Source organism: Heterodontus francisci, chromosome 7 (assembly GCF_036365525.1).
Source record: "Heterodontus francisci isolate sHetFra1 chromosome 7, sHetFra1.hap1, whole genome shotgun sequence".
In the NCBI taxonomy this organism is placed as follows: Eukaryota; Metazoa; Chordata; class Chondrichthyes; order Heterodontiformes; family Heterodontidae; genus Heterodontus; species Heterodontus francisci.
In genome coordinates this window covers 67,533,400-67,560,824 of record NC_090377.1, presented here as the reverse complement: position 1 = coordinate 67,560,824, position 27,425 = coordinate 67,533,400, and the positions used below count along the sequence as shown (strand labels likewise).

Sequence of the window (27,425 nt, the reverse complement as noted above, 5' to 3'; positions counted from 1 at the left end):
TTACAATGGACCTCCACCCCTTTTATGTTGCCCAGGCCTTCTCCAAAAGAGTAAAACTGGGATTGCAATTGGCACAGGGAAAGCATTCTCTTGGAAATAAGGCAGTAGAAGGCCTAATAGGACCTGACATCTCATTTTCTTCTTTATGTGACTGATGGTTGCCCAGATGCCAGTGACACCTTTACATCAGAAGGTCTGAGAGTTTGAAGCAGTATAGAAAGAGAGGCTGGAAAGGTAGATATAACTCCATCCCTACGACCTTTGAGCCTGGAGATTTTGGGCTAGAAAATTGGCTGCGTAGCGGCCAGGATTTCAGCCTGTCCACCAATTACAAGGCACAAGTCAGGAGTGTGATGGAATACTCCACTTGCCTGGATGGGTGCAGCTCCAACAGCACTCGATTAACGCCATCCAGGACAAAGCAGCCCGCTTGATTGGCACCCTATGCACCACCTTCAACATTCACTCCCTTCACCACCGACGCACAGTGGCAGCAGTGTGTACCATCTACAAGATGCACTGCAGCAACTCACCAAGGCTCCTTCAACAGCACCTTCTAAACCCGCGACCTCTACCAACTAGAAGGACAAAGGCAGCAGATGCATGAGAACATCACCTGCAAGTTCCCCTCCAAGTAACACACCATCCTGACTTGGAATTATATCAGCGTTCCTTCACTGTCGCTGGATCAAAATCCTGGAACTCCCTTCTTAACAGCACTGTTGGTGTACCTACCCTACATGGACTGCAACAGTTCAAGAAGACAGCTAACCACCACCTTCTCAAGGGTAATTAGGGATGGGTAATAAATACTGGCCTAGCCAGAGACATCCACATCCCATGAATGAGTAAAAAAAAGTTACGCATGCGCTTTTGTGTCCAAAATGGAGTTTGCATCATGCATGCACAGTTCTGGTGCGGGGCTCGCCAGATACCATTTTGGTAAGTGCCAAGCAAGAGGGGTTCTTTACCCAGGTCAGAAGCAGGCATTAGGCTATTAACATGTGCAAATAAGAGGCCTAATGGCAGTGCCTGCTCCTTATAACTTTGGCCTGCACTTGAGACAGACAGCACTAGTGCTGTTTGCCTCCAGAAAAAAAATGCTAAGCATTATGGAATGAAAAAAAAGTTAATCACTGCTGCTCCCGGTCCAGATATCTCTGACCTCACTCCCGGCTCTGACCTCCAGGTGCCCCCCCACCCTCCCCCACTGATCTCCCGCTGGCCCCAACCCCGACCTCCTATCCCCTCATCGCCCAGAACCATTCCAAGAACCCCAACAATAGTACAGACTCCCTCGATCTTATTCCCTAACCTCCAACCCCACCAAACTCTCCCAACAACACTCCAGACCATTGCAATCATACACTGGTGCACAAACCTGTGTGGGCTCCTACCACTGTGCCTTCTGCATGATCATTAGGCCCAAAATCCTGTGTTCCTCGGAACTCCTCATTTTAGTGTGGGCTATTAGCACTCTTCAATAACATACAAAATGCCTTAATGAAGTTGCTGGATCAGAGTCCATGGACTTCAGCTAAGGTCAGGAGGATGGCAGGGCAGCTGCAGTCATCTCTACAGTTTCTGCAGAACAGTTTCCCTACTTCCTGTTAACAAGTACACTGCTTCCACTTTGTGCTGTACCCATTGACGTAACCAAGCTTGATCACTGCCATCTTGGAAAAGGGTAATACCAAGTGTCTGAGTCACCAGAGTTAAAATTGACAGCCTCTGCTCTCAGTTTATATTCCAACAAACATGTACCACAGGCTGCAAATTGTGGAACTTTATTTAAACAGAAATATCTCTAAAGAAATTGGGTTAAATCATGAAAACAATAGATGTCTGAATTTTACTAGAAAGTGTAGGACTACACATTTTCTCATGTTAATTTAAATTAGCAAGACATAAGTGTTAAATACATTTATTAGCAGATAGTGTCAGCACTGCTATTGGCAAGACTGGAGGTAGGTCTGCCCGACTAAGCTACAGCATGCACAATGAATGGATTCAACAAATCAGTGAATCCAATACCTTGACAAGTAAATTACACTCATTGCCAGTGCTACATGAAGAGTGAAATCTATCCTCTGACTGAGAACCACTTATTAAACAAATTTCATAATTTACTCAATTACTTTTAATCACAAACTCTTGGTAATTCTTTTTATTTGATATTTCAATTAAAATTAAACATTTGATGCATTTCTTGAATATTTCATGTATAAGCATTGGATATGATACTCGCCTTACATACAAGAGACAAATGCACAACTAAAATGTGTCACTCATAACTTCCTTGGTTTCCCTTGCATATAACAATGACTTGCATTTATCATAGACAAAATGTCCCAGTCCTCTTCAGTGGGATAATTAAGCAAAATATGTCTGCTGAGCCAAAGAAGGAAATATTAGAGTTTGGAGTTTAGAAGAATAAGAGATGATATCATTGAAACATGTAAGATTCGGAAGGGACTTGACAGGGTAGATGCTGAGAGGATGTTTCCCCTCGTGGGGGAATCTAGCACTAGGGTGCACAAGTTCAAAATAAGGGGTCCCCCTTTTAAGTCGGAGATGAGAAGGAATTTCTTCTCTCAGAGGGTCTTTAATCTTTGGAATTCTCTTCCCCAGAGAGCAGCGGAGGCTGAGTCATTGAATATATTCAAGGCTGAGATGGCCAGATTTTTGATGTACAAGGGAGTCAAGGGTTATGAGGGGTAGGCAGGAAAGTGGAGCTAAGGTCACAATCAGATCAGCCATGATCTTATTGAATGGCAGAGCAGGCTTGAGGGGCTGAATGCCTACTCCTGCTCCTATTTCTTATCTTATGATTAGGAGGGGCAAAGAGATGGATTTTAAAGAAGGCCTTCAAGGAAGAAAAGGAGGTGGGATGTAGAGAGACAGAAGGTTTAGGGATGGAATTATAGATTTGGCCTAGATGGCAGAAGGCACAGCTGCTAATTGTGTGACGAAGATCTGGGGGCAGGGCAGAATCCCAAAGACCAGAGTCAAAGAAATTAACAAGTTACATATTCAAATATGTTCATGGTCCATATGTATGTTTCTGTATTATACTAATTAAGGTTATCCAGCTAACTAACTGATTTTGCTTTTTATAAACAATTCAAACTGCCATCTTTACAATGCCTAAGCATATTAAGCTAATCTCCAGGAGAGGGGACAGAACACTTGGCAGCTAAGAAAATGAGACAGGAAGGCCCTAATGGAGCCTTCTGCATTTTTTGCTCCATGTTCTGCAGGCAGTCTCGACAGCAGACAGCTTTACCCCTAACTCCACTTAAATGAGTGGATCAGAGAGGCATAGGGAGCAACCTCAGGGAGTCCGACAAAGGTAAACAGCGTCTTTATCGTACAAGCCTCAAAATCACTTCTCAGGGCAGGGATGTTTGCTGCTGCTTTTGTACTATTATTTTGTATTTTGTGTTACAGTACTATTACTATCTCAGGTCTGGTGCAGCAGCTGGATTTCTACACCTGATTCTAGGTGCAGGTCCCTACCAAAAGGTAGGCCTGTTTCTGGAGAACCTCAGGCCAATGCAAATCACCTGAACCTACAAATACCATCTGGTTCAACTCATAGCTGAAAAAGTGCATTTTGGGGGTATTCTGCCTGATTTGCACCTGGTATGGCTTCAACATGGAATTCTCTATATTGTAATCTGAACATGTCTTCAGGGGAGGCACCAGGTAAGAGTCCTGGCACCTCCTCAAAGGGAAGGAGTTAGGGAAAACTGACCGGCAACATACTCTGATCACTTCACTCAGCAGCAAGATCAATCCTTGTATTGGCTGAGACCTGTGCCCATCTTCTAGATTCATGGTGTATGCATGGCACTGTGAGACTTAAAACTTGGAAAATGGGGCCAACTATAAAACTACCTCAATCCCAAATGAGAAGATAAACTGTAAACATGTCATTTTATTAAATGCAATATTTAAGGGCACTGATGGTTACAGCAGCTCATTTCAAATCTAATGTTTCTATTTGGGTGTCATGTTGTGATGCGAGAACAAGTGTGGCTGACCACTGATATTACCAAAATGCTTTACTGTAAATTACCTCTCGGGAACCTACATTGGACTCTTACATCCCATTCTTCCCTGCTATCTTCCTAATCTTCCTACTCATCCTCCTCCTTTTATTTCTCTCTCTTATTCTCACACCCAACAGCAGAAATTTCTTGCTCCCAAATCCTGTGCACCTCAACTCCTGGCAACAATAAACAACTTCTCGCCCTGGTGCTGGCAGCAGGCTGTGATATTGGCAAAGCTATAGCTCGACATGCATATGCCAGCTCTAGGGGGATGCTTTTTTCAAGAGTTGAATATGCACAGCAGAGCCCACAACCTCTAATCTAAAATACATCAGTTGGCTTGGGACATTTTTACCATGTTAAACGTGCTACATAAATGCATAACGATGAAAGATCATCAACCTTAAACATTGGGCAGGATTTTACTGCATGTTTCGGGACCCCAACTTGGGACTAAATGGGGGTCCTGAGCCCGCACTTGCTGGTGGGCACTACTAAGGCAGATCAGAGATCAAGAGGGTACCTCAACTTGGAGGTGCTCTCGGAGAGGTAAGAAAAAAATTAAGACCAGAGGAGCCAAGTAGGCAGGCCCCTCCAGATGACCTATTGGAGCCTCAAGGGCAGCTTTCCCTGCCCGCTGTCCTCTCTTTGTGGCATGGAGCTTCTAGCTTCAAAGGCCTCCCGAATGGTCACGGGGGGCAGCCTCCATGAAGCTGGTGTGCTCCCCATGCAGTGGGAGAGGCTACTCTGCTGCCAACAAAGTGCTTGCAGGCTGGGAAAATTGCCCTTAATAGGGTGTTTAATTATTTAAATTGGCTGCTTGCCTCCATTCTGTGGGCAGCCGATATGCATCCAGTCCCGCCACTGGAAAACTTCCCCAATGGTGAGGTTGTGTTGGGGAGCCATCCCGAAATGCTCCCCACTTTTCCCAGTCCCCCCAGGCCTCAGCCTGCCACTGCGGGGCTGGGAAAATCCTGCCTGTTAACTCTGTTTTTCTCTCCACAGATGCTGCCAGACCTGCTAAGTATTTCTAGCATTTTCTGTTTTTATTCCAGATTTCCAGCATTCGCAGTATTTTGCTTTTCTATATAAAGGCACGTGGTTGTCAGAATTAAATAAAAGTTATCCACTCTATCTCTGTATCTCTTGCATCCTGAGTGAATCCATGGGAAAGTGCAAACGTGCACAGCCTGGCAATAGAAAAGCATGTGACTCACAAGACACAGTTGGCCACTTTTGTACACAAAATGGCTAATCTGGTCAAGGCATGTCAGTCTTAACTTAAAATTCAAATCACAAGATACTCGAGCACTTTCTGGCATATTGCTTGTATTCAGTAATAAGTACTTCAGTCCTAGTTCTTTTAAACAAAAGTGCAAGCAGAGAGGGAAAAAAACTATATAAAGACATTATGATCTATGTAAGAGTTTTTTTAATCAAGGGAATAGAAAAGGTTCAAGTTTGTGGTGTGTTAGAAAGGCTGGCTGTAGTTAAAGTTGATAAGTCACCAGGACCAGATAGGGTGCATCTGAGGATACTGAGGGAAGGGTGGAAATTGGGGAGGTACTGGCCATCTTCCAATCCTCCTTAGATACTGGGGTGGTGTCAGAGGCCTGGAGAATTGCAAATGTTACACCATTATTCAAAAAAGGGTGTAAGGATAAACCCAGCAACAATCGGCAGTCAGTTTAACCTCAGTAGTGGGAAAGCTTTTAGAGACAATAATCTGCAACAAAATTAACAGTCATTTGGACAAGTGCAAATTAATTAGGGAAAGCCAGCACAGATTTGTTAAAGGCAAATAGTGTTTAACCAACTTGATTAAGTTTTTTGATGAGGTAACAGAGATGTTGATGAGGATAATGTGATTGATGTAGTGTATATGGATTTCCAAAAGGCATTTGATAAAGTGCCACATAATAGACTTGTCAGCAAAGTTGAAGCCCATGAATAAAAGAGGCAGTGGCAGCATGGATATAAAGTTGGCTGAGTGACTAGAAACAGAGAGCAGTGGTGAATGGTTGTTTTATAGATGGGAGGTAGGTGTACAGTGGGTTCGATACTAGGACCACTGATTTCTTGATCTATATTCATGACTTAGACTTGGGTGTGCAGGATACAATTTAAAAATGTGCAGATGACACAAAACTTGGAAGTATTGTGAACTGTGAAGAGGATAGTGATGGACTTCTGGAGGACATAGGCAGGCTGGTGAATGAAATTTAATTAAGAGAAGTGTGAAGTGATACATTTCGGTGGGAAGAACGACGAGAGGCAACATAAAACAAAGGGCACAATTCTAAAGGGGGTGGAGGAACAAAGAGACCTGCAAAATCATTGAAGGTGGCAGGGCAGGTTGAGAAAGTGGTTAAAAAGGCATACGGAACCTCAGGTTTATAAATAGAGGCATACAGAACAAAAGCAAGGAAGTTCTGGTGACTCTGGTTCAGTCTCAATTGAACAATTCTGAGCACCGCACTTTAGAAAAGATGTGAAGGCTTTAGAGAGGGTGCAGAAAAATTTATGAGAATGGTTCCAGGGATGAGGTTCCTCAGTTACATGGATAGATTGGAGAAAGTGGGGCTGTTTTCCTTAGCGAAGAGAAGGTTGAGAGATTTGATAGAAATTTTCAAAATCATGAGGGGTTTAGACAGATTAGATAGAGAGAAAAAAATGGTACGGCTGGGGGAAAGGACAGGGAAGTGGGACTAGCTGGGTTGCTCTTGCAGGGAGCTGCATGGATACGATGGGCCGAATAGCCACCTGCTGTGCTGTAAACATTCTATAATACTATTCAATACTCGGAGACAGACTGCATGCATCAATATGGATCCAAATTGTCACTTTGATAATGATAGGAGTATGAACACCTAAGTGACAAGTAACGTACATGCCACAGAAGTGCCAGGCAATGATCATCTCCAACAAGGGCGAATCTAACAATGTACCCTTGACATTCAACAGCATTATCATCGCTGAATGCCCCACCAACAACATCCTGAGAGTCACCATTGACCAGAAACTTAACTGGATCAGCATAAAAAATGCTGGGCTACAAGAATAGGTCAGAGATTGGGAATTCTGCAGTGAGTAATTCACCTCCTGACTCCCCAAAGCTTGTCCACCATCTACAAGGCACAAGTCAGAGTGTGATGGCATACTCTCCACTTGCTTGGATGGGTGCAGCTCCAACAACACTCAAGAAACTTGACACCTTCCAGGAAAAAACAGTCCATTTGATCAGTACCCCCTTACCACCTTAAACATTCATTCCTTCCACCACCACTGCACAGTGTCAGTAGTGTGTACTAACTACAAGATGCACTGCAGCAACTTATCAAGGCTGCTTCAAAAGCATCTTCCAAACCCGCGACCTCTATCACCGAGAAGAACAAGGGCAGCAGACGCATGGGAGCCCCACCACCTGCAATTCCCCCCCCTTACAAACAATTGTTTGATATACGTATGCATTACAGACTGCTTAATTTGACACATGTCTGGCTTCAAGTTGTGGTAACCTTCTATTCTACAAGAGGAGCCATTGCTAATCCCGATGCTGTCTGTAGTCACTCTGCAGCAGATGATACAGCTATGTGGCAGCTTGTGTTATGACAGTGGGGCAATGATTATGGATAAGATGTCCCAGAGAGTCTGGAAGTTCCCACCTTGGGTTCATGCCATTCTTGATTAGAAATGTGGAGAACAGTGAGAAATATACTTAATACTGGCTTTCTTCTGAAATCAGCAAGCTTCTTCTCCATTTGCAGCAGGTGACTGCATGGATTTGATTGGTGATGTTGTTCTATGCAGTTTGTACCTATGCTTTTATTGAAGGGTGATCGTCATCCCAAACAGAGCCACCCTTCTTTGGCATATCACCTGCAGAGGGACTTCAAACTCTTCAGCACCAAAGGGAGCACGTATGGCTCGCATTTCGCCACTGTACCATTATTGTTAATTATGCCACTTTTGTGACCCCAGCAAAACTTATTTTTTAATGGCTTATAACAGCCCTACTAATTGGAGCAGCAAAACCCCATTTTTGCCAGACTCAGAAGTCTGAGTAATAATTTTGTGTTTGTATATATTGTTTAGTATTTCATAGAACTATCATTAACCTATATAACTGCAACAATAATAAATATAACAACTTTCCTTTTTGTATTACAAATTGGATTATTGAATATTGTTGTCATACACGTGTACAAGAGAGTTCAGAGTGTATAACATTTTTAGCTTTGTGCATGGCACATAGTCCTCTACAACTTACTCACAAACTAGGGGGATAATGTTTATATCACTGGTGCTCATTTCTAGTGCATTATGTTGCCTATTTTCCTTGTGCTTTTTATACTGGCTCTTTAGTTTTTGCTTCAACAACTGAAGAAAATGGTCTGTTTAAACTAACAATGGCTGGGAGCTGCTATGGCCAGAAGGCACTGTAAAATGTTGTCCTTTGTCCAATTTTTCTTCTAATTTTCTTTGTATGACTCTTCTGCTGAAACCAATGACAGATGCAGGGAGTACAGTTCCTCAAAAGCTGATAATACTCTGGTAAATTTCTCAAATAGTTATTTTAGATTATTGAGCCTGAATAGTGAATACCAACAGGCTATTCAACAATGGGACCATTAAAATTAGAGGAGAAAATGTTTTCACCAAATAAATATAAGTTATATACAGCATGTCTAACCTATTACTGATTTATAGTTTCCAATGCTTACCAACAACAGTAGAAGATATGTGGTAGCTGTCATGGTTATTTTTAACAATTTCCTCAGAAATACAAGGTCACAGCAGCTGCGAAAACACTACTGCTTGGGGACAGTACTTAGCTACAAATGGCAGCCACACCTGTCGAATAGTGTTATCTTACAAAGCCAAAGGGGAGGTAGTAAATGAACCAGAGGAATCTACATGCTTTTTAAAAATGATACGGCCTTACAGACTGAAACTGTGACACTAGTATAGTAAGTTCAAATCTTGGCAATATATAGTTGAAAGAGCAGTATTCAAAATAAGGTATGGCAGACGATTGCAAATAAGTTCAATAAAAGTCACAAGTGCACAAGAGCCTTCATACTTTAATGCCTTTTTAGCCATCTGCTCACTTTCTTTAATCTAACAATTTTCCACTGCAGCTTCTTAGCTTTACATAATGAAAAGTAACTTAATATCATTACCACTGTAAAGTGAATAAAAACTCTTCTTTTAAAAGCAGTAACAGAGTTACTTTGCTAGCATGTAAAGTTGATAGTTTTATGTGTTTAATTGTAAAAATTCAAAAATAAAAATATGTCGCTGCTATTCGGGACCTCAGAAGAATAAGCTATACCTGCTTTTTGAATGCTCTGGGCTCAAGACATATAAGAGCTTTGACATTAAAGAGGTCTTACAAAATCAAATGAAGGGTAAAAATTGAATAATAATAAAAATGAAAGCCTTCTAGTAAATGGCAAATATGCTTTAAAGGGCACTTTCAATGCACAGTGCTCCCACAAGTGGAAAGAAAAAAAAATTAAAGATCTCCTTAAATTGTTAGAAGGAAACTTTGTTTTTAGTTCTTCATCAGCAGCTGGCGGAAGGGCAGTTGTATTGGCTCTCAAAAGTTTAAAGGAGCCAGAAACTGCTTTGTACTCAATGAACTGACTCTTTGCATCACTGATACCTCCAAATGTGCATTCTGATATGCTCTATTGCTTAAAAGAATGACTGCTGATATTAACTGAACAACTCTTATCCAGCTTTGAGAACTGGCAACCTGGTTCTGCAACAAGATACTGATAATAAGGAATAAAAATTAAGATGTGTCTCAACAGGTCAGAGGGATTTGTAATATTAATGTTACTGCCCTGCCCCCCTCCCCTGCCCTAACTACAAGAGATGAGGACTCTTTTAGGATAGCTAAAAATAAATTAGAGAAACTGTGTAAGATAGATGAGAAAGAAGTGAAATTGCATCGCTCATCATGGACTCGCTGTCTACCTGGCGAAAGTTCATACTTGCACTTGTCAGCTATCTAATGACCAACTAACAACTATCCTCCTTGGTGGAGAGGAATCAACAGAGCAAGATGGTTCTAAGATGACATGCCTGGTAATGAATGACTGGAGCTGAGTCAATGCTCTGTTGCAGTCTTGGTAATCCAATAAATGAGTCTGGGAGTTCCTGCTATTCTATGGCACACGCTTTAACAACTTTTGAAGGTACTAGTACTGCCAGGGTCAGTGGCTTCAAATCCAGCAGGAAAGTGAAGATTCATCTAGCCCAGAGTAGAGGTAAATCTAAGCACAGGCCCTAGTATCCCCTTCTACCACTCCATGCTCCAGACTGCAGCCTCTCAATCCCTCTTTCATCCCACTGGATGGGGCACTACAGAAGCCAACCCCCCCCTCTGGGGGGTGCGCCCTGCATCGGCAGCTGCTTCTGGCGAAGTACACCATCTCGAGAAGGGCATCCATGCAGGCGTCCCCTGTGTGTGCTAGAAGTAGTTGAATTGGTGCTATCTTGACATCACACAGCCTTACTGGTTGATGTGACGCTCATTACCCAAATTTGGACCACACAGGCTCGTTGTACAAATTCATACATCACTCATCGAAGATAAGGAGATCAGTGCAAGAAAGGCCCAGCATTAGTGTCACTTAAAGGGCCAGCGCGCAACTTGCAGGTAAGGTGATTTTTAAGAACTTCTGCTATTGCAAAGTGACTGGAAGGACTGTGGAGAGTTTTTGGTGTTGTTATGGTGCTTTCCTGGATTTGGCAGGGATTTTTTTTTTGCTGCATCCTCACAGGGAGGGCAGAGGATTAGGGACCTGTTCACACAAAGGCTGCAACAAGTATGGGGGCAACAGTTGCAATATCTCTGGGTCTACAAAATGACAGGGAGATGTAGCAGAGAATGCAAAGAGGGCAAGCTCTGCACTATTCACTCTGCCAAGTTGGAGGCAGACTCCTCCATGCTTCTTGACAGTGACAGGAGGCTGTCTGGCAGGTCAGCCAATGCATCCAGCATCTCGGTTTGCATGCCCATCAGCCTTCTCCTGTATGCTGCCCCATCGGAATCCTCATCTAAGTTCCCTGTAGCAGGACTAGTCTGCAACCTCGCCCAGTGAGCTGGCAAACAAACCATCCTTTACCTAGAATAAAAACAAGAAATGCTGGAACCACTCAGCAGGTCTGGCAGCATCTGTGAAAAGAGAAGCAGAGTTAACGTTTCGGGTCAGTGACCCTTCATCAGAACTGACAAATATTAGAAAAGTCACAGGTTATAAGCAAGTGAGGTGGGGGTGGGGCAAGAGATAACAAAGGAGGTCTAGATTCGACCAGGCCACATAGCTGACCAAAAGGTCACGGAGCAAAGGCAAACAATATGTTAATGATGTGTTGAAAGACAAAGCATTAGTACAGATTAGGTGTAATACACTGAATATTGAACAGCAGCAAGTGCAAACCTGAAAAAAACAGTGGGTAAGCAAACTGAACAAACTAATATGAAATGAAATAAATGCAAAAAAAAGATTGTAAAAAATGTAAAAAAGAATGTAAAAAAAAAGGAAGAAAAAATAACTAAAAATGAAAGTAAAATGGGGGGCTGTCATGCTCTGAAATTATTGAACTCAATGTTCAGTCCGGCAGGCTGTAGTGTGCCTAATCGGTAGATGAGATGCTGTTCCTCGAGCTTGCGTTGATGTTCACTGGAACACTGCAGCAATCCCAGGACAGAGATGTGAGCATGAGAGCAGGGGGGAGTGTTGAAATGGCAAGCAACCGGAAGCTCAGGGTCCTGCTTGCGGACTGAGCGGAGATGTTCCGCAAAGCGGTCACCCAGTCTATGCTTGGTCTCCCCAATGTAGAGGAGACCACATTGTGAGCAGCGAATACAGTATACTACATTGAAAGAAGTACAAGTAAATCGCTGCTTCACCTGAAAGGAGTGTTTGGAGCCTGGGATAGTGAGGAGAGAGGAGGTAAATGGGCAGGTATTACACCTCCTGCGATTGCAGGGGAAGGTGCCATGGGATGGGGACGAGGTGGTGGGGGTAATGGAGGAGTGGACCAGGGTGTTGCAGAGGGAATGATCCCTTCGGAATGCTGACAGGGGAAGGGAGGGGAAGATGCGACTGGTACAAAGAACAAAGAACAAAGAAAATTACAGCACAGGAACAGGCCCTTCGGCCCTCCAAGCCTACGCCGATTCAAATCCTCTATCTAAACCTGTCGCCTATTTTCTAAGGGTCTGTATCTCTTTACTTCCTGCCCATTCATGTATCTGTCTAGATACATCTTAAAAGACGCTATCGTGCCCGCGTCGACCACCTCCGCTGGTAATGCGTTCCATGCACCCACCACCCTCTGCGTAAAGAACTTTCCACGGATATCCCCCCTAAACTTTTCCCCTTTCACTTTGAACTCGTGTCCCCTTGTAATTGGTAGTGGCATCACGTTGGAGGTGGCGGAAATGGCAGAGGATGATCCTTTGGATATGGAGGCTGATGGGGTGAAAAGTGAGGACAAGGGGAACCCTGTCACGGTTCTGGGAGGGAGGGGAAGGGGTGAGGGCAGAGGTGCGGGGAATGGGCTGGACACGGTTGAGGGCTCTGTCAACCACAGTGGGGAGAAATCCTTGGTTGAGGAAAAAGGAGGTCATATCAGAAGCACTGTCATGGAAGGTAGCATCATCAGAGCAGATGCATCGGAGACGGAGAAACTGGGAGAATGGAATGGAGTCCTTACAGGAGGTAGGGTGTGAAGAAGTGTAGTCGAGGTAGCTGTGGGAGTCGGTGGGCTTATAATGGATATTAGTAGACAACCTATCCCCAGAGATGGAGACAGAGAAGTCGAGGAAGGGAAGGGAAGTGTTAGAGATGGACCATGTAAAAGTGAGAGAAGGGTGGAAATTGGAAGCAAAGTTGATAAAGTTTTCCAGTTCGGGGCGGGAGCAGGAAACGGCGATACAGTCATCAATGTACCGGAAAAAGAGTTGGGGGAGGGAGCCTGAGTAAGACTGGAACAAAGAATGCTCGCCATATCCCACAAAAAGACAGGCATAACTAGAACCCATGCGGGTACCCATAGCGACACCTTTTACTTGAAGGAAGTGCGTGGAGTTGAAGGAGAAGTTGTTCAATGTGAGAACAAGTTCAGCCAGGCGGAGGAGGGTGGTGGTGGATGGGGACTGGTTGGGCCTCTGTTCCAGGAAGAAGCGGAGAGCCCTCAAACCATCCTGGTGGGGGATGGAGGTGTAGAGCGATTGGACGTCCATAGTGAAAAGGAGGCGGTTGGGACCAGGAAACTGGAAATTGTCAAAATGACGTAGGGCGTCAGAAGAGTCACGGATGTAGGTGGGAAGAGACTGGACCAGCGGAGAAAAGATAGATTCTAGATAGGAAGAAATAAATTCAGTGGGGCAGGAGCAGGCTGACACAATGGGTCTGCCGGGACAGTCCTGTTTGTGAATTTTGGGAAGGAGGTAGAAGCGGGCTGTCCAGGGTTGTGGGACTATGAGGTTGGAAGCTGTAGAGGGAAGATCTCCAGAGGAGATGAGGTCAGTGACAGTCCTTTGGACGATGGCTTGATGTTCGGTGGTGGGGTCATGGTCCAGAGGGAGGTAGGAAGAAGTGTCCGTGAGTTGGCGTTGAGCTTCTGCAAGGTAGAGGTCGGTATGCCATACGACAACAGCACCACCCTTGTCTGCAGGTTTGATGACCATGTCGGGGTTAGACCTGAGAGAACGGAGTGCCTCAAGTTCAGATGGGGACAGGTTTGAGTGAGTGAGGGGGCAGAGAAATTGAGATGACCAATGTCTCGCCGACAGTTTTCAATGAAGAGATCAAGAGCAGGTAAGAGGCCAGGAGGAGGGGTCCAGGTAGAGGGAGAATGCTGGAGGTGGGTGAATGGGTCTGCTGGTCGGGGGGAGGACTCCTGGTCAAAGAAGTGAGCCCGGAGGCGTAGGCGACGGAAGAAGAGCTCAACGTCATGCCGAGCGCGAAATTCATTGAGGTGGGGGCATAAGGGGATAAAACTGAGACCTTTGCTGAGTACAGAACGCTCAGCATCATAGAGGGGGAGGTCAGAGGGTATTGTGAATACACGGCAAGGGGTCAGATCAGAAGGGGTGGGGTCAGAGGGAAGTGAAGCGGAGGGAGGATCTGGAGGGGCATTAGTCCCCATCAGCTGCTGGAGCTTGCGTTCCTTAACACCTGAAAGGAAGAAAAAAAGTTTTTTGTTAATGCGTCGGATGAGACGAAAGATGAAATGAAACTGCGGAGTGGAACAGCTTTGAGATAAGGTGAGGTGGTGCTGCTGGAGAGAGAGGTCCAGTGTGTGCATGTGGCGGCGCATAGCACTGAGTGTGGATCTCAGGATGCGGCGAGAGTAGCAGTCCGAGGAACTTTGTATTTCTCGGAGATAACTGTGATCCTTTACCTAGACCTGACTGCAGCCCACTGGTGCCTGGGGACTCACTACATGCTGATCTCAACACTATATCAGCCTCATGCAGTGACAATAATGCTGGCTGCAAGTGTCAGATCAAGAGTTGGGGTCCCTTCATCATTGCTGTGCTGCTGCTCTCTCCTCCTACTCAGCCTGATGTGGCTGGGCTGGTGGCAGTTCTCGTAAGTCTGAAAGCAGAAAATACGAAAGGGAAGATTGGTGTGAGGGAAGTGGGGGGGGGGATGGGAACAAGAGGTTCATGATTACACCATCTGCAGCTTGCTCATCATGCCAGACAGCAGGGTGAGGGTGATCTGGGGGTTGAGAAGGGCATAAGGCAGAAACATACCATCATCCTCAATGTTCTCAGCAACAGCAGATGCCATAGGCGCTGTTGCAGCATGCCCCATGATGCTGAAAACCATCTCCTCCATAAGAATCAGGAGATGCTGGCACTCTTGTCCCCTGCCAGCTCTGCTCTGCTCCCTGCTATTGTGTGCCACCTTCTCCTACAAGAAGACCATATGTGGCCTGCCCCTGCACTGGCAGCCCATTGACGAAGCAAGCGTGAAGGTGGCATCTCACAGGGCAGCAGGGAAAGCATGAGAGATTCTCAGCAATACCCAATAACAAGAACACGTTGCACCCACCCATGAAATCCCGGGTGCATCTAGGTGCTCTTCTTCATGCACTTCCGTGAGCTTCTATGAGGTGCTCCACCTGCGCTGACAGCTGAGGTGAAGGCACGCTGCTGAATGTGCTACCCCGTGGCCTGGGATGACTTTGGCAGGTGTTCTCTGGCTGTCTGAGGCCTAGAGGGCCCTGGCTTGCTGAGGGGTTGCTGCACAGGTGCATGAGCCTCCTTAATCGTTGCAACGGCTGCAGCTGGAGTCACTGGTGCATGAGCTCAGGAGCCACTGTCCACACTCGGAGCATCTAGAGCGGAGCCCCCAGATGTGGAGATCAGCCTCTTCTCCTCCTTTTCAAGGCTAACTTGAACGTCCCTGCTGACCAGAGAAGGACATGGACCTGGAGGAAACTCCAGGTGCCACATCCCCCTCTCGCCTTGCTATTGCTGCATTGAGCTCATGGCCAAGGCGAGGGTTTGCAGGTCTGTGCACATCTCCAGGATCTGGCTCTCCATGAGAGTTGCCAACCTCTTGATAGAGGAAGCCATGCGCGCACACGCCTGAGACATGGCAGCACTAATGGCATGAATGGACTCCTCCATCATCCACTCATGACTGCACATTGCCTCTGGCAGCTTCGCCAGATGTTCCTTTACCTCTTTCTGCAACTCCAATATGTTCTGTGCTGCCGACACCACTTGTCATCAGCCAGGGGTTCAGCAAGGGCCAGGCTTGCCACAGTCCTCCGACTGTCAGTGGCCTCACCTCTCACAGCTTTTGTCAGCTGTTCAGACGTGTGTGTGGTGATGTCACCTGCTTGTCACCCTGCATCTAAGCCTAAGCGTATACCCACCGATGTGACAGTATCTGCGCTGGTGGATGGTGCAGGGGAACATTATGGTGATGCACCCTCTGAGGACTGTTCCTCTTTGTCCCCAGAGGATAATAGGATTCCAGCGGCACCAGAAGATGAACTTCCTTCCAAGGTGCGAAGACCTGCATGAGAAAACACAAACATTTAGGGGTTCTGCTGCATGGATCTGCTGATGCCAACCATGTGTGATGTGGTTCTCTAGTAGGGCAGTGGTGGGCACATGAACACAATGCCTCCTCACTCTCTTGGGTTTACACTCCAGTCTCTCCATCTGCTATGGAACAACCGTCGTGGGAGTCTGCTAGTTCCAGGGCCTCCTCTTTGCCAGGGTCAGTTCTCAGATGTCCGGGATCCCACCTCCAGTCTTTTCCCTTTCCCTAGTGTTATGGGCAGTTTTCTCCTGTGAGCACAAAGAGGGACACTGTTAGTCTTCCCACGGAGACCAGCAGGACACTTGTTCTGGTGACAGACCTTTGGCCCCTGGTGGGGGCTCCCGAATGCCTCCTCCTCACGTCTGCTCTGGAGGAACGTGCAGGGGGAAAGCGAGGACAGAAGGCCGGCTGTCTTGGAGATGTAGCCATGCATGTGACATGATCTGTTGTTGCCTCAGCCCTTTACCACCCACTTTGCAGCCACTCCCTGACCATGTTGCGCTCCCTCCCGCGTGACCACATGCAAGCCGCAAAGAGAAGATGGGTATGCAGTACTCACCTTGGAAGAGCGAAGGAGGTTATTGACCCTCTTGTGGCAATGGACTCAGTTACGGGAGTTGACCCCACGGCTGCTGACCTCCTCTGCGATCTCCATCCAGGCATGCTTGGTCAGGCGGGAGTGTTTCTTCCTGCCGTCCCTTGGGAAGAGGAGCTCCCGGCTTTCCCTTCCAGCCTGGAGGAGAAACTGCAGGGCATTACTGAACCATGGGGCCAGCTGGTATCTTCTGCCTGACATGGTCCCTCTCGGCGCCTAGTCAGCTCCTGGCCTTATATCAGCAGCACAGTAGCACAGGGTCTCCAGCCAGTGGGGAAGTGGGTCACCTGCACAGCAGCACAGGATCTCCAACTGGGGAAGGGTGGGGATGGGGGTCAGCAGCACAGGGTCTCCAGCTGGGGGAGGTCAGCAGTACAGAGTCTGCAGTGGTTGGGGGGTGTGTGGGAGGACGGGAGGGGTGGTCAACAGCACAGGGTCTCCAGCCAGGAAGGGTCAGCAGCACAGGGTCTATAGCTGGGGTGGGCAGTAGCACAGCAGCACAAGGTCTCCAGTCAGCAGCACAGCAGCAAAAAGGCAAACCAGCACCAAACCCAACATTTGAAGCAGCAGTTCAAGCAGGGCAGGCAGTGTTTTAAATATGGTGCTAGCAGCTCCGTTCATCTCAGCTGACTATGCCATCAGCATCTCGCCACCCACTGCCATGCTCCAATGGGACGGACCCCATGCCTCCTGCATTCAAATAGGCCAGCCGCCGCATGATCGTGATTGGCCGGCCGCACACGTGACATGCAGCGATGCCAGCCTCATCTGGTGCTGCTGGAACCTACGATGGGCTGATAAAATTCAGCCTGTCATTGTTCCAACCTATTGGAGACATTACAATCGCAATATCCTTGTCTTACAGACACATACACTTTAATAGGCATGAGTATTTAGGACTTTTCGATGTAATTCAATCTGACATGGGAATTTGACCTTTTTCCATATAATTCAATTTTTACAGAAATTTAATTTTAGTTAGCATACAACAATGGGTGTGAGACATGATAGGGAATTAAAAACGAGAAAAAGGATAAGATTCTACAATTTCTCACACAACGAGGCCTTGATTGAGCTCAAGAACATATGATGCTCGTCCACTATTAGATTAAGTGACAGATGACAGAACAAATGACATATCTACTTCATTGTATATATGAATCTCAAAAATGAAGAGGAAAAATAATCTTAATATTGAGCTAAAAATAAAAAAATACGTACAAACTAGTGCTATTGTTCACTGAGAAAAGTGAAAAGGAAATTGATGTAAAATTACATAAAATTTGATACAATAATGTACACTTGTATAAGATAAAATGTAAATATGCAGTTTATGTATATGCTACATATACCTTATAGATCTCATAGTGTTGCCTATAGAAAGCTTGAGAATCTGTTCAATAAGGAGAGGAAGATTATATGTTGCAGAATGTGTTAGTGTGGTAATACATGGGAGGGTTTTCAAAATAAAGTAAATATTGTTTAAAAACAAAGAAAACATTGTGAAATAATGAATTGGTAAAGAATAATTAAATGTTAGAGAGAAATTATATAGAAGGTGGGGTGAGAAAGGAGTAAGGAAGAAGTTGGGGTAATCACTAAAATGGGTGTCATGATGGGGGAGAGAGAGTAGCTCGAGGCAGACAGTAGTGCTGAGGATGTGGGTTGGCTGCTCAATATCTGATGCATTGTGTTGTGGGGTAAATGATTACAGGCTTGAGCTGTAAATGAGGGGAGGCTGTGTGGTCCCCAGTCCCAAAAATCAACAGTGGAGAGCGGAGGGCAAGAGCCAGAAGCATGGGTAGGCTGTGGTCCTAAGCCCAAAATCAGCATCGAGCTGCACTAAGTAGAGCTAACAGCCTGAAAAATTAAACAAGTAGGGGAGCAGTAGAGTTGATGGCATGAAGTTAACATTGAATGATGGCAAATGGTGCAGTCCCATGCCCCAAAATTGAACAAGTCAGCTGGCAGACTAGCAGTGTGCTGTGAAGGAACAAAGAAAGGCAGTCCTAATAGAAAATAAATGTAAATGGCAGGAAGCACTGGGAGTTAAAAATAGAGATGATCACAGCACCACCTAGCTTGGAAGTTCAGCTAGCAAGTCAGAACCAGTACTGCATGTAAATTGACTGAAGTAAAAATTAAGCATAACAACAGCATCTTGGAAAAAGTGCTACTCAAATAGGTTGACATGTACCATGACATAAATGTGATTGTGATAGACAAAAATGGTAGTTGCAAGCAGTACACACTATATAATAGGAAGTGTGACTGGCACAAGACTTTTAATATAGAACTAGCATATCTCCTACAATGCTGCTCAGTAAATCAAAGAATATGTCGTGTTATGAACAATTTGCAACAGGACATAAGTGTCACAGAAAGTGGCACTCACAGGAAGTACTCAATATATGCAAGGCTTTTAATATATTATGAACACATGTCCCATGGTGTTGCTTATAATGAGTCAGAGGATACACAAGAGTGTAACATGTTAAGTATCATGGTTAAGGTATGTCAGGAAATAAATGTGATGCTTAGTTAAGTATGTGTTATACACAAGACTTTTAATACATTCGAGATGGGAGCACAAAAAAATCATAATTGTTTTTCTTTTTTTAAACTTTGATTGCTCTGGTCAATTCCAACTACTACAACATGAAAATTCTTCGGCAAAACAAAATTAATTCAGTGTATATTGTAAACATTACAAGACTAATAGGCCAACGAAAGCTGTCTTAAAGTCAAAAAAATACTATGTGACAACAGTGGCAATTATTGACAATTACTTGTAATTATTAACAGCATTTACAAAAGGTACCCAGGGCTTAAATATATGGCTATGAGCATGTGCTGACTGAAGCAAAGTTCATTAATTAATCAAACTGCTGCAATGCTATATGTTCAATCATAACTCCCAAATAAGGCGATGGACATGTTCCCTTCTTTTGGGCCTCCTTATCTCGAGAGACAATGGATACGCGCCTGGAGGTGGTCAGTGGCTTGTGAAGCAGCGCCTGGAGTGGCTATAAAGGCCAATTCTGGAGTGACAGGCTCTTCCACAGGTGCTGCAGAGAAATTTGTTTGTTGGGGCTGTTGCACAGTTGGCTCTCCCCTTGCGCCTCTGTCTTTTTTCCTGCCAACTACTAAGTCTCTTCGACTCGCCACAATTTAGCCCTGTCTTTATGGCTGCCCGCCAGCTCTGGCGAATGCTGGCAACTGACTCCCACGACTTGTGATCAATGTCACACGATTTCATGTCGCGTTTGCAGACGTCTTTATAACGGAGACATGGACGGCCGGTGGGTCTGATACCAGTGGCGAGCTCGCTGTACAATGTGTCTTTGGGGATCCTGCCATCTTCCATGCGGCTCACATGGCCAAGCCATCTCAAGCGCCGCTGACTCAGTAGTGTGTATAAGCTGGGGATGTTGGCTGCTTCAAGGACTTCTGTGTTGGAGATATAGTCCTGCCACCTGATGCCAAGTATTCTCCGAAGGCAGCGAAGATGGAATGAATTGAGACGTCGCTCTTGGCTGGCATACGTTGTCCAGGCCTCGCTGCCGTAGAGCAAGGTACTGAGGACACAGGCCTGATACACTCGGACTTTTGTGTTCCGTGTCAGTGCGCCATTTTCCCACACTCTCTTGGCCAGTCTGAACATAGCAGTGGAAGCCTTACCCATGCGCTTGTTGATTTCTGCATCTAGAGACAGGTTACTGGTGATAGTTGAGCCTAGGTAGGTGAACTCTTGAACCACTTCCAGAGCGTGGTCGCCAATATTGATGGATGGAGCATTTCTGACATCCTGCCCCATGATGTTCGTTTTCTTGAGGCTGATGGTTAGGCCAAATTCATTGCAGGCAGACGCAAACCTGTCGATGAGACTCTGCAGGCATTCTTCAGTGTGAGATGTTAAAGCAGCATCGTCAGCAAAGAGGAGTTCTCTGATGAGGACTTTCCGTACTTTGGACTTCGCTCTTAGACGGGCAAGGTTGAACAACCTGCCCCCTGATCTTGTGTGGAGGAAAATTCCTTCTTCAGAGGATTTGAACGCATGTGAAAGCAGCAGGGAGAAGAAAATCCCAAAAAGTGTGGGTGCGAGAACACAGCCCTGTTTCACACCACTCAGGATAGGAAAGGGCTCTGATGAGGAGCCACCATGTTGAATTGTGCCTTTCATATTGTCATGGAATGAGGTGATGATACTTAGTAGCTTTGGTGGACATCCGATCTTTTCTAGTAGTCTGAAGAGACCACGTCTGCTGACGAGGTCAAAGGCTTTGGTGAGATCAATGAAAGCAATGTAGAGGGGCATCTGTTGTTCACGGCATTTCTCCTGTATCTGACGAAGGGAGAACAGCATGTCAATAGTCGATCTCTCTGCACGAAAGCCACACTGTGCCTCAGGGTAGACGCGCTCGGCCAGCTTCTGGAGCCTGTTCAGAGCGACTCGAGCAAAGACTTTCCCCACTATGCTGAGCAGGGAGATTCCACGGTAGTTGTTGCAGTCACCGCGGTCACCTTTGTTTTTATAGAGGGTGATGATGTTGGCATCGCGCATGTCCTGGGGTACTGCTCCCTCGTCCCAGCACAGGCATAGCAGTTCATGTAGTGCTGAGAGTATAGCAGGCTTGGCACTCTTGATTATTTCAGGGGTAATGCTGTCCTTCCCAGGGTCTTTTCCGCTGGCTAGGGAATCAATGGCATCACTGAGTTCCGATTTGGTTGGCTGTATGTCCAGCTCATCCATGACTGGTAGAGGCTGGGCTGCATTGAGGGCAGACTCAGTGACAGCATTCTCCCTGGAGTACAGTTTTTAGATTAGAGATACAGCACTGAAACAGGCCCTTCGGCCCACCGAGTCTGTGCCGAACATCAACCACCCATTTATACTAATCCTACACTAGTCTCATATTACTACCAAACACCCCCACCTGTTCCTATATTTCCCTACCACCTACCTATACTAGTGACAATTTATAATGGCCAATTTACCTATCAACCTGCAAGTCTTTTGGCTTGTGGGAGGAAACCGGAGCACCCGGAGAAAACCCACGCAGACACAGGGAGAACTTGCAAACTCCACACAGGCAGTACCCGGAATCGAACCCGGGTCCTTGGAGCTGCGAGGCTGCGGTGCTAACCACTGCGCCACTGTGCCGCCCTAGTTCTAGGTAGTGCTCAACCCAGCGGTCCATCTGTTTGCGTTGGTCAGTGATTATGTCCCCCGATTTAGATTTGAGGGGGGTGATCTTCTTGATGGTTGGCCCAAGAGCTCTCTTCATGCCATCATACATTCCTCTGATGTTTCCGGTGTCTGAGGCCAGCTGAATATGGCTGCATAGGTGTTGCCAGTAGTCGTTTGCGCAACGCCTAGCTGTTCTTTGTGCAGTACTTCTGGCTGCTTTAAGTGCTGCGGATGTTAAATCGCTGGGGGCTTTCTTGTAGTTCAAAAGTGCAATGCGCTTAGCGGCTATGACAGGTTCCAGCTCTTCATTATGAGATTGAAACCAGTCTGCATTTCTCTTCGCACTTTTGCCGTAGGTGGTCAAAGCTGACTCATAGATGGCGTCTCTGATGTGGGCCCACTTGGTCTCAGCATCCCCTGTGGGAGTGTTTTGAAGGGCTGTTACAAGTGAATTTAGAAATTTTTGTAACAGCTGTGGGTGAGAAATTCTGCTCGTGTTGATGCGCGGGTGGCCCTTCTGCTTGGAATGATGCAACTTCTTTGGTCTGAGTCTAACCTTGCTGCACACCAGGGAGTGGTCGGTGTCGCAGTCCGCACTGTGGAAGCTGCGTGTGATTTGAACACTGTTTAAGGCGGCTCGCCTTGTGACAATGAGGTCTAGCTGGTGCCAACGACGTGATCTTGGGTGCCTCCATGAAACCTGGTGACAGGGTTTAGTGTGAAAGAACGAGTTGGTGATGCAGAGGTTATGATAGGTACACAACTCAAGCAGTCTCTGCCCGTTCTCATTCATCCTTCCAACGCCATAGCGCCCAAGGCAGGAGGGCCATGAGTCATGGTCGGCCCCAACCCTGGCATTAAAGTCCCCCAGCAGGAATAGGTGTTCGGTGTTGGGGATGCTGCTAATGATGTTATGGAGTTGTTCATAGAACTGGTCTTTAGCTTCAGGTGCGGAACAGAGTGTTGGAGCATAGATGCTGAGTAGGTGTACTGGACCAGAGGTGGTGAGCAGTCGGATGGACAGTATGCGTTCCGAGCCATTTGAGGGAGGCTCTATCATGCTGAGCAAGGAGTTTCTGATGGCGAAGCCCACTCCATGCTGTCTTGGTTCTTCAGGATCCCTGCCCTGCCAGAAGAAGGTGTAGTCTTGCTCTGCTAGAGAGCCACTCGCGGGGAGGCGAGTCTCCTGAAGTGCTGCAATGTCCACATTGAGTCTACTGAGCTCGTTGTTAATGATGGCGGTCTTCCGAGAATCGTTGATTTGTGTAAGGTCTTCCGACAGGCCAGGACACATAGTTCTGACGTTCCAGCTTGCAAAGCGAAGGGCTGGTACCTTCTTTCCTTTTTTCATGTTGTTTGGTGCGGTGTATCAGTCCACCTTTCGGGCAATGACCCTGAGCTCCAAGCACCCATTGAAGCAGGCAGACTGTGGCGGGACAGAACCTTATTGACCGGGGGCTGCCCGGTTTGAGGCGGGCGGTAGCTGTCCAGTGAGGTGCAATGACCTCTCCCACCGACAAAGGCAACCCGTGGCGCCCAGTTTCTACGCCAATTTATCTGGACTTATAACCCGTAACTGCTGCCTTCCGTGTTGTTTCAGTCGCTGTGAGGCAACTATGGAGTGACCTCTCCATGGCGCATGCCTGGGCAAATTTATGGAGGTTGAGAGTTGCCCAGTCGTCAAAACCCCCCTCTCGGCCTTTCTGGTGGGGTCCAAAGGAGTGCAGGACACGACGTTTGGCACCAGTATGGCTGCAGGAACTGCCGGAAACATGCCAAAGGTGACACATGACCGCCTACGGGGTTCCGCTCCGGATTTTCTGTTAGGGTTTACTCCCTTAGCCTTGGTCTCTCCCGAGACGCCCACAAGGCAGTGGGGTTGTTGGGGCCCCTACACAGGTGTAGGATGGTGCCGGTGGGAGGAGGGGATGCAAGGGGGAGGGGTAGAGGGAGGGGGTGGGGGGGGGGTGCATATATACATGTTCCCATATATATATAAAAATCAACTTTGTATTACAAATTTAAAAACTTGCATAATTTTCAGTCACAGAAAGGGTTACTAGTTTTTGTCAAAATTTGTCAAAAGAGAACAGGCCAGGAACATAGTTTCAACTTGTATTCAGTGCCAGAATCACAGCTTCTAACAAAGGTATATCTTGGCTACATGCAGAACTATTGTCTTTCACACACTCAACCACTCAATACCGTACATGAAATAGTTTTTGTGTACAGTTTTATGTCCAGCAATAACTGAATAGTCTCTGCTTAGGGGTGTAATAAATCCAGTCATTTGATTACCAAGCTAATAATGCTCAGTACATGAATGCAATCGTCAACATGGTAGGCGGCAGAAGATCATAAACATGACTGGCATGTTGGTTTATGGCCTAAGTGGATACGAATCATGGGCTCCAAAGGTAAGTATCCATCAAGAGGAAGTTTCAAACTTGAATTGTGGCACCAAGTCGTCATTCAACTTATTTAATTTGTGATTCTTAGTAAGATTTTAAAAATAATGACAAGACAGTCCTGCATCTCTACCATGTCTGCTATTTTAAACCTCTGGCAGGCTGGGGAGCAGCTGCTGCACAGCCATAATCCACTGACCAGAAAAGATAAAGATAATACAGACTCACTGTCAGTCAATTGTCACACCTGACCCAGGACTACCATAACAAATGTTAGGAAATGATGACTTGAAGCACAACACTACATTTAGAATTGCTGTTCTTTTTAAAAGAACAGAAAAGTCCATTACAGCATGAGGGTAAGTGCCAAAATTACCACATAACTGTCAGCTCCCCTACAAGACACCACAATCTCTTTGTACCTGGTATTGGCATACATGTTTGGAAAGAGCTGAATATAATCTCAACAATTAATATGGCTATTTTATGTAATGTAGATGATACTGTGATTATTACTCATAATTATGATGCCAAAATAATCAGGCTCCAGCGGTATTATTAAACTGAAAGATGTACTAGCTCATATTGTGATGCTTCAGCACAGGCATTGTGCAACATTAGCCTCATTAGTATGAGGTGAAAATAATTAGACCACTGTAGTTTCTTGTAACCGTGTTCTGTGAAAGGGATTTTAAAAATCTCGGTTGTAACCTTGGACAATTTTTCGATACGACTATAACATGTCAAAAAAATGAGTGACGAAGGCGGACCTTATGGTTACATCAGCTGGCGTTTGTAGTGAGCTAATATTGTACTGGGTTTTCGAGATGCAGCTGGATGGCAGTTCCCATAATAGTAAAAACGGTGTGGCATACGTTAACGATAAAGCTATTTCGTTTGTCTGTTGAATTTACTCAACTAGAGTCCTTATGTGTTTTACTGTTTGAAATGCAAATAAATCCATCCATCGATTCCTCTCGCGAAATTATGTGTTTTCAGAATTCAGAATTTTACAGCAGTAAAATTTCTGGAGCGCGTGATTTTACACAAGACTTTAATTTGTTAAAATTCAAACGATGTAATCTTGATTTCCTAGGAGGCACAAAGCGCCATTGAGCTTTCGTTTCAATGCTTCCACAGACTTGGCCTGGCAACTGAGTAGTGTAATTACACCAAGACATCAATACTGCTTTCCCTTTACAGAATGGTACAATGTTATCAATCACCACAATTTCAAAAACATGACAGAGTAAATAAAAGGCGAACGCTCGTTATCTTCATCTCAGTTGTCAAAGACTTCATGCGAGATTTTCTTTTAAAACATCAGATTTCCTGAAACGCAAGAATAAATACTGTGGGCGAATCGGCCTGGCAGCGGCCAGACTAAGTCATGGATTGTGATAGTAACACTCGGGATGCTATCGTATGCAATGATCGAGGGTAAAGCCACTTGCCATTCTATCCCCTCCCCCTCCAAGCTCTTTGCCCCCAAGCATATCCCCCACTTACCTGTCTTGAAAAATGCTGCGATGTCACCATCGTTGACGCATTCGTCTGTTCCTTCTGCGGAATTCATTGTTGAGTCGATGGAGAAATATAAAAAATTTACATCCACTTCTACTGCGGGCTAAGCTCCATATTCGGTGCTGGGTGGCAGCTGCTGTTAGGCAGTGGTGTTTTGGGGAAGGCTGTGCTCGACCAAAAGCCTCTGCATTTGTCCTCTATTGTTCAAAGGCGCCCTCCTCTCTCCGGCAGCAGCATCACAATAGCAACAACAATCGGCTACACATGGGCTCGGCTCAATGCATTTTCACTAGTGACAGTTCCGGAGCTCGGCCACCAAATCACCTCTCCCCCGAATGGGCCGTGTATTACCGACAAATAAAGTGAAATTAAATCCTGCTTGGGAGCCTACTTCAACATAACCAGCGCTGTAAAGCCTTCGATGAAAATGATCCTATTGACAAGAGGCCGGGAGGAGGCAGTTAAACCGGCCGTCGGGTTGTGTGCATCTTGTTTGAGGGTGGGGGTAAGAAATTGGGAGATAATGAGCATTGGCAAAGACCATGGGGGTGGGGTGTCACTAAGCAAACATTGAGTGTCTTAAGATAGTCATGGGAGAGAGCTTTACCAAACTATTCTCTTTACTAAGAGGAATGATACAAATCTCCCAAAGCACAGATCACTATCGTTTGCAACCTCGCTTTGCGCCAAGGAGTGGCCACACTGCGCCTTCTAGCGTTGGTCGATGCACTAAACCACATCCGACTCCTCAGTCCTCTGCATAATAAATACACTATTACCATTTAAATACTCAGATTAGAATATAAAATCAAACTGTTATTTTATGCAAAATGGCGGGATGAGTAGTTTACATGTACAATTATAATGTGGTTAAAGTGATAGTAATCATTGTTGTAAAATGCTGAATTATCCAACAATCTATACGGTAAATCATAACCGGCATTATATTGTATCAGATACATCAGGCTGATTGCAAAGGTTATTTTTTGGGACTGTCCACTGATTCACACCATTCTGGAAAACAAAACAAAAAATGCTCGAATTACAATGTAAGGTCTGTCAGTGTCAATCATGAGGAAATACATGTTTACTTTTCTGGTATAACTCTTCATCAGCGTTGAAGAATTGGTTCAAAACGAAAGCCAAATCGCCGTCAGGAGTTTAGTCTTTCTAATGCCAGTTAATGAGAAGTTGGAATAAGGCTCAACCCAAGGACTCAACCGCACGTCCCCAAATACTTCCAATAACCACAGCCCATCCGCTCAACATCAGCCCCACCAAGAATCGATTCAATGATCGCACGGAGTCAGTGCATATAGATTCGGACATCTCCCTGAAATCACACAAAACTTTCTCATGTGATGTAAATAGACTAGGGACATCAGATTTGCCAGTGATACGCAGGGTTTTTTGCCATTTGTTTTCAACAAGTACAATAGTAAATTAAAACATGTGCCTTTTATTTTTCTCAAATTAAAAATGACGCTAAGTCGCTGATGAAAACGCATGAGATAAATAAGCTCAAGCTATTGGTGCTGAAATGAGTGGATTTGAATTGAC

The 27,425-nt window shown here is 45.6% G+C and overlaps 1 protein-coding gene across 9 annotated transcripts in view; it reads right to left on the bottom strand.

The window, feature by feature from the left end:
• kalrna (kalirin RhoGEF kinase a) overlaps positions 1-26,030 on the bottom strand; it is a 980,827-nt gene extending 954,797 nt beyond the window's left edge. For 5 of the 9 annotated variants that reach the window (XM_068035333.1, XM_068035338.1, XM_068035339.1 and 2 more), the window contains exon 1: positions 25,851-26,026. In XM_068035333.1, the coding sequence (XP_067891434.1) occupies positions 25,851-25,917 (67 nt within the window). In that variant the 5' untranslated portion in view covers positions 25,918-26,026. Of the gene's footprint in view, positions 1-25,850 lie in introns of all 9 variants that reach the window. The other 4 variants (XM_068035342.1, XM_068035343.1, XM_068035341.1 and 1 more) reach the window with 4 other exon arrangements.
• Between the last annotated feature and the right edge of the window lie 1,395 nt (positions 26,031-27,425).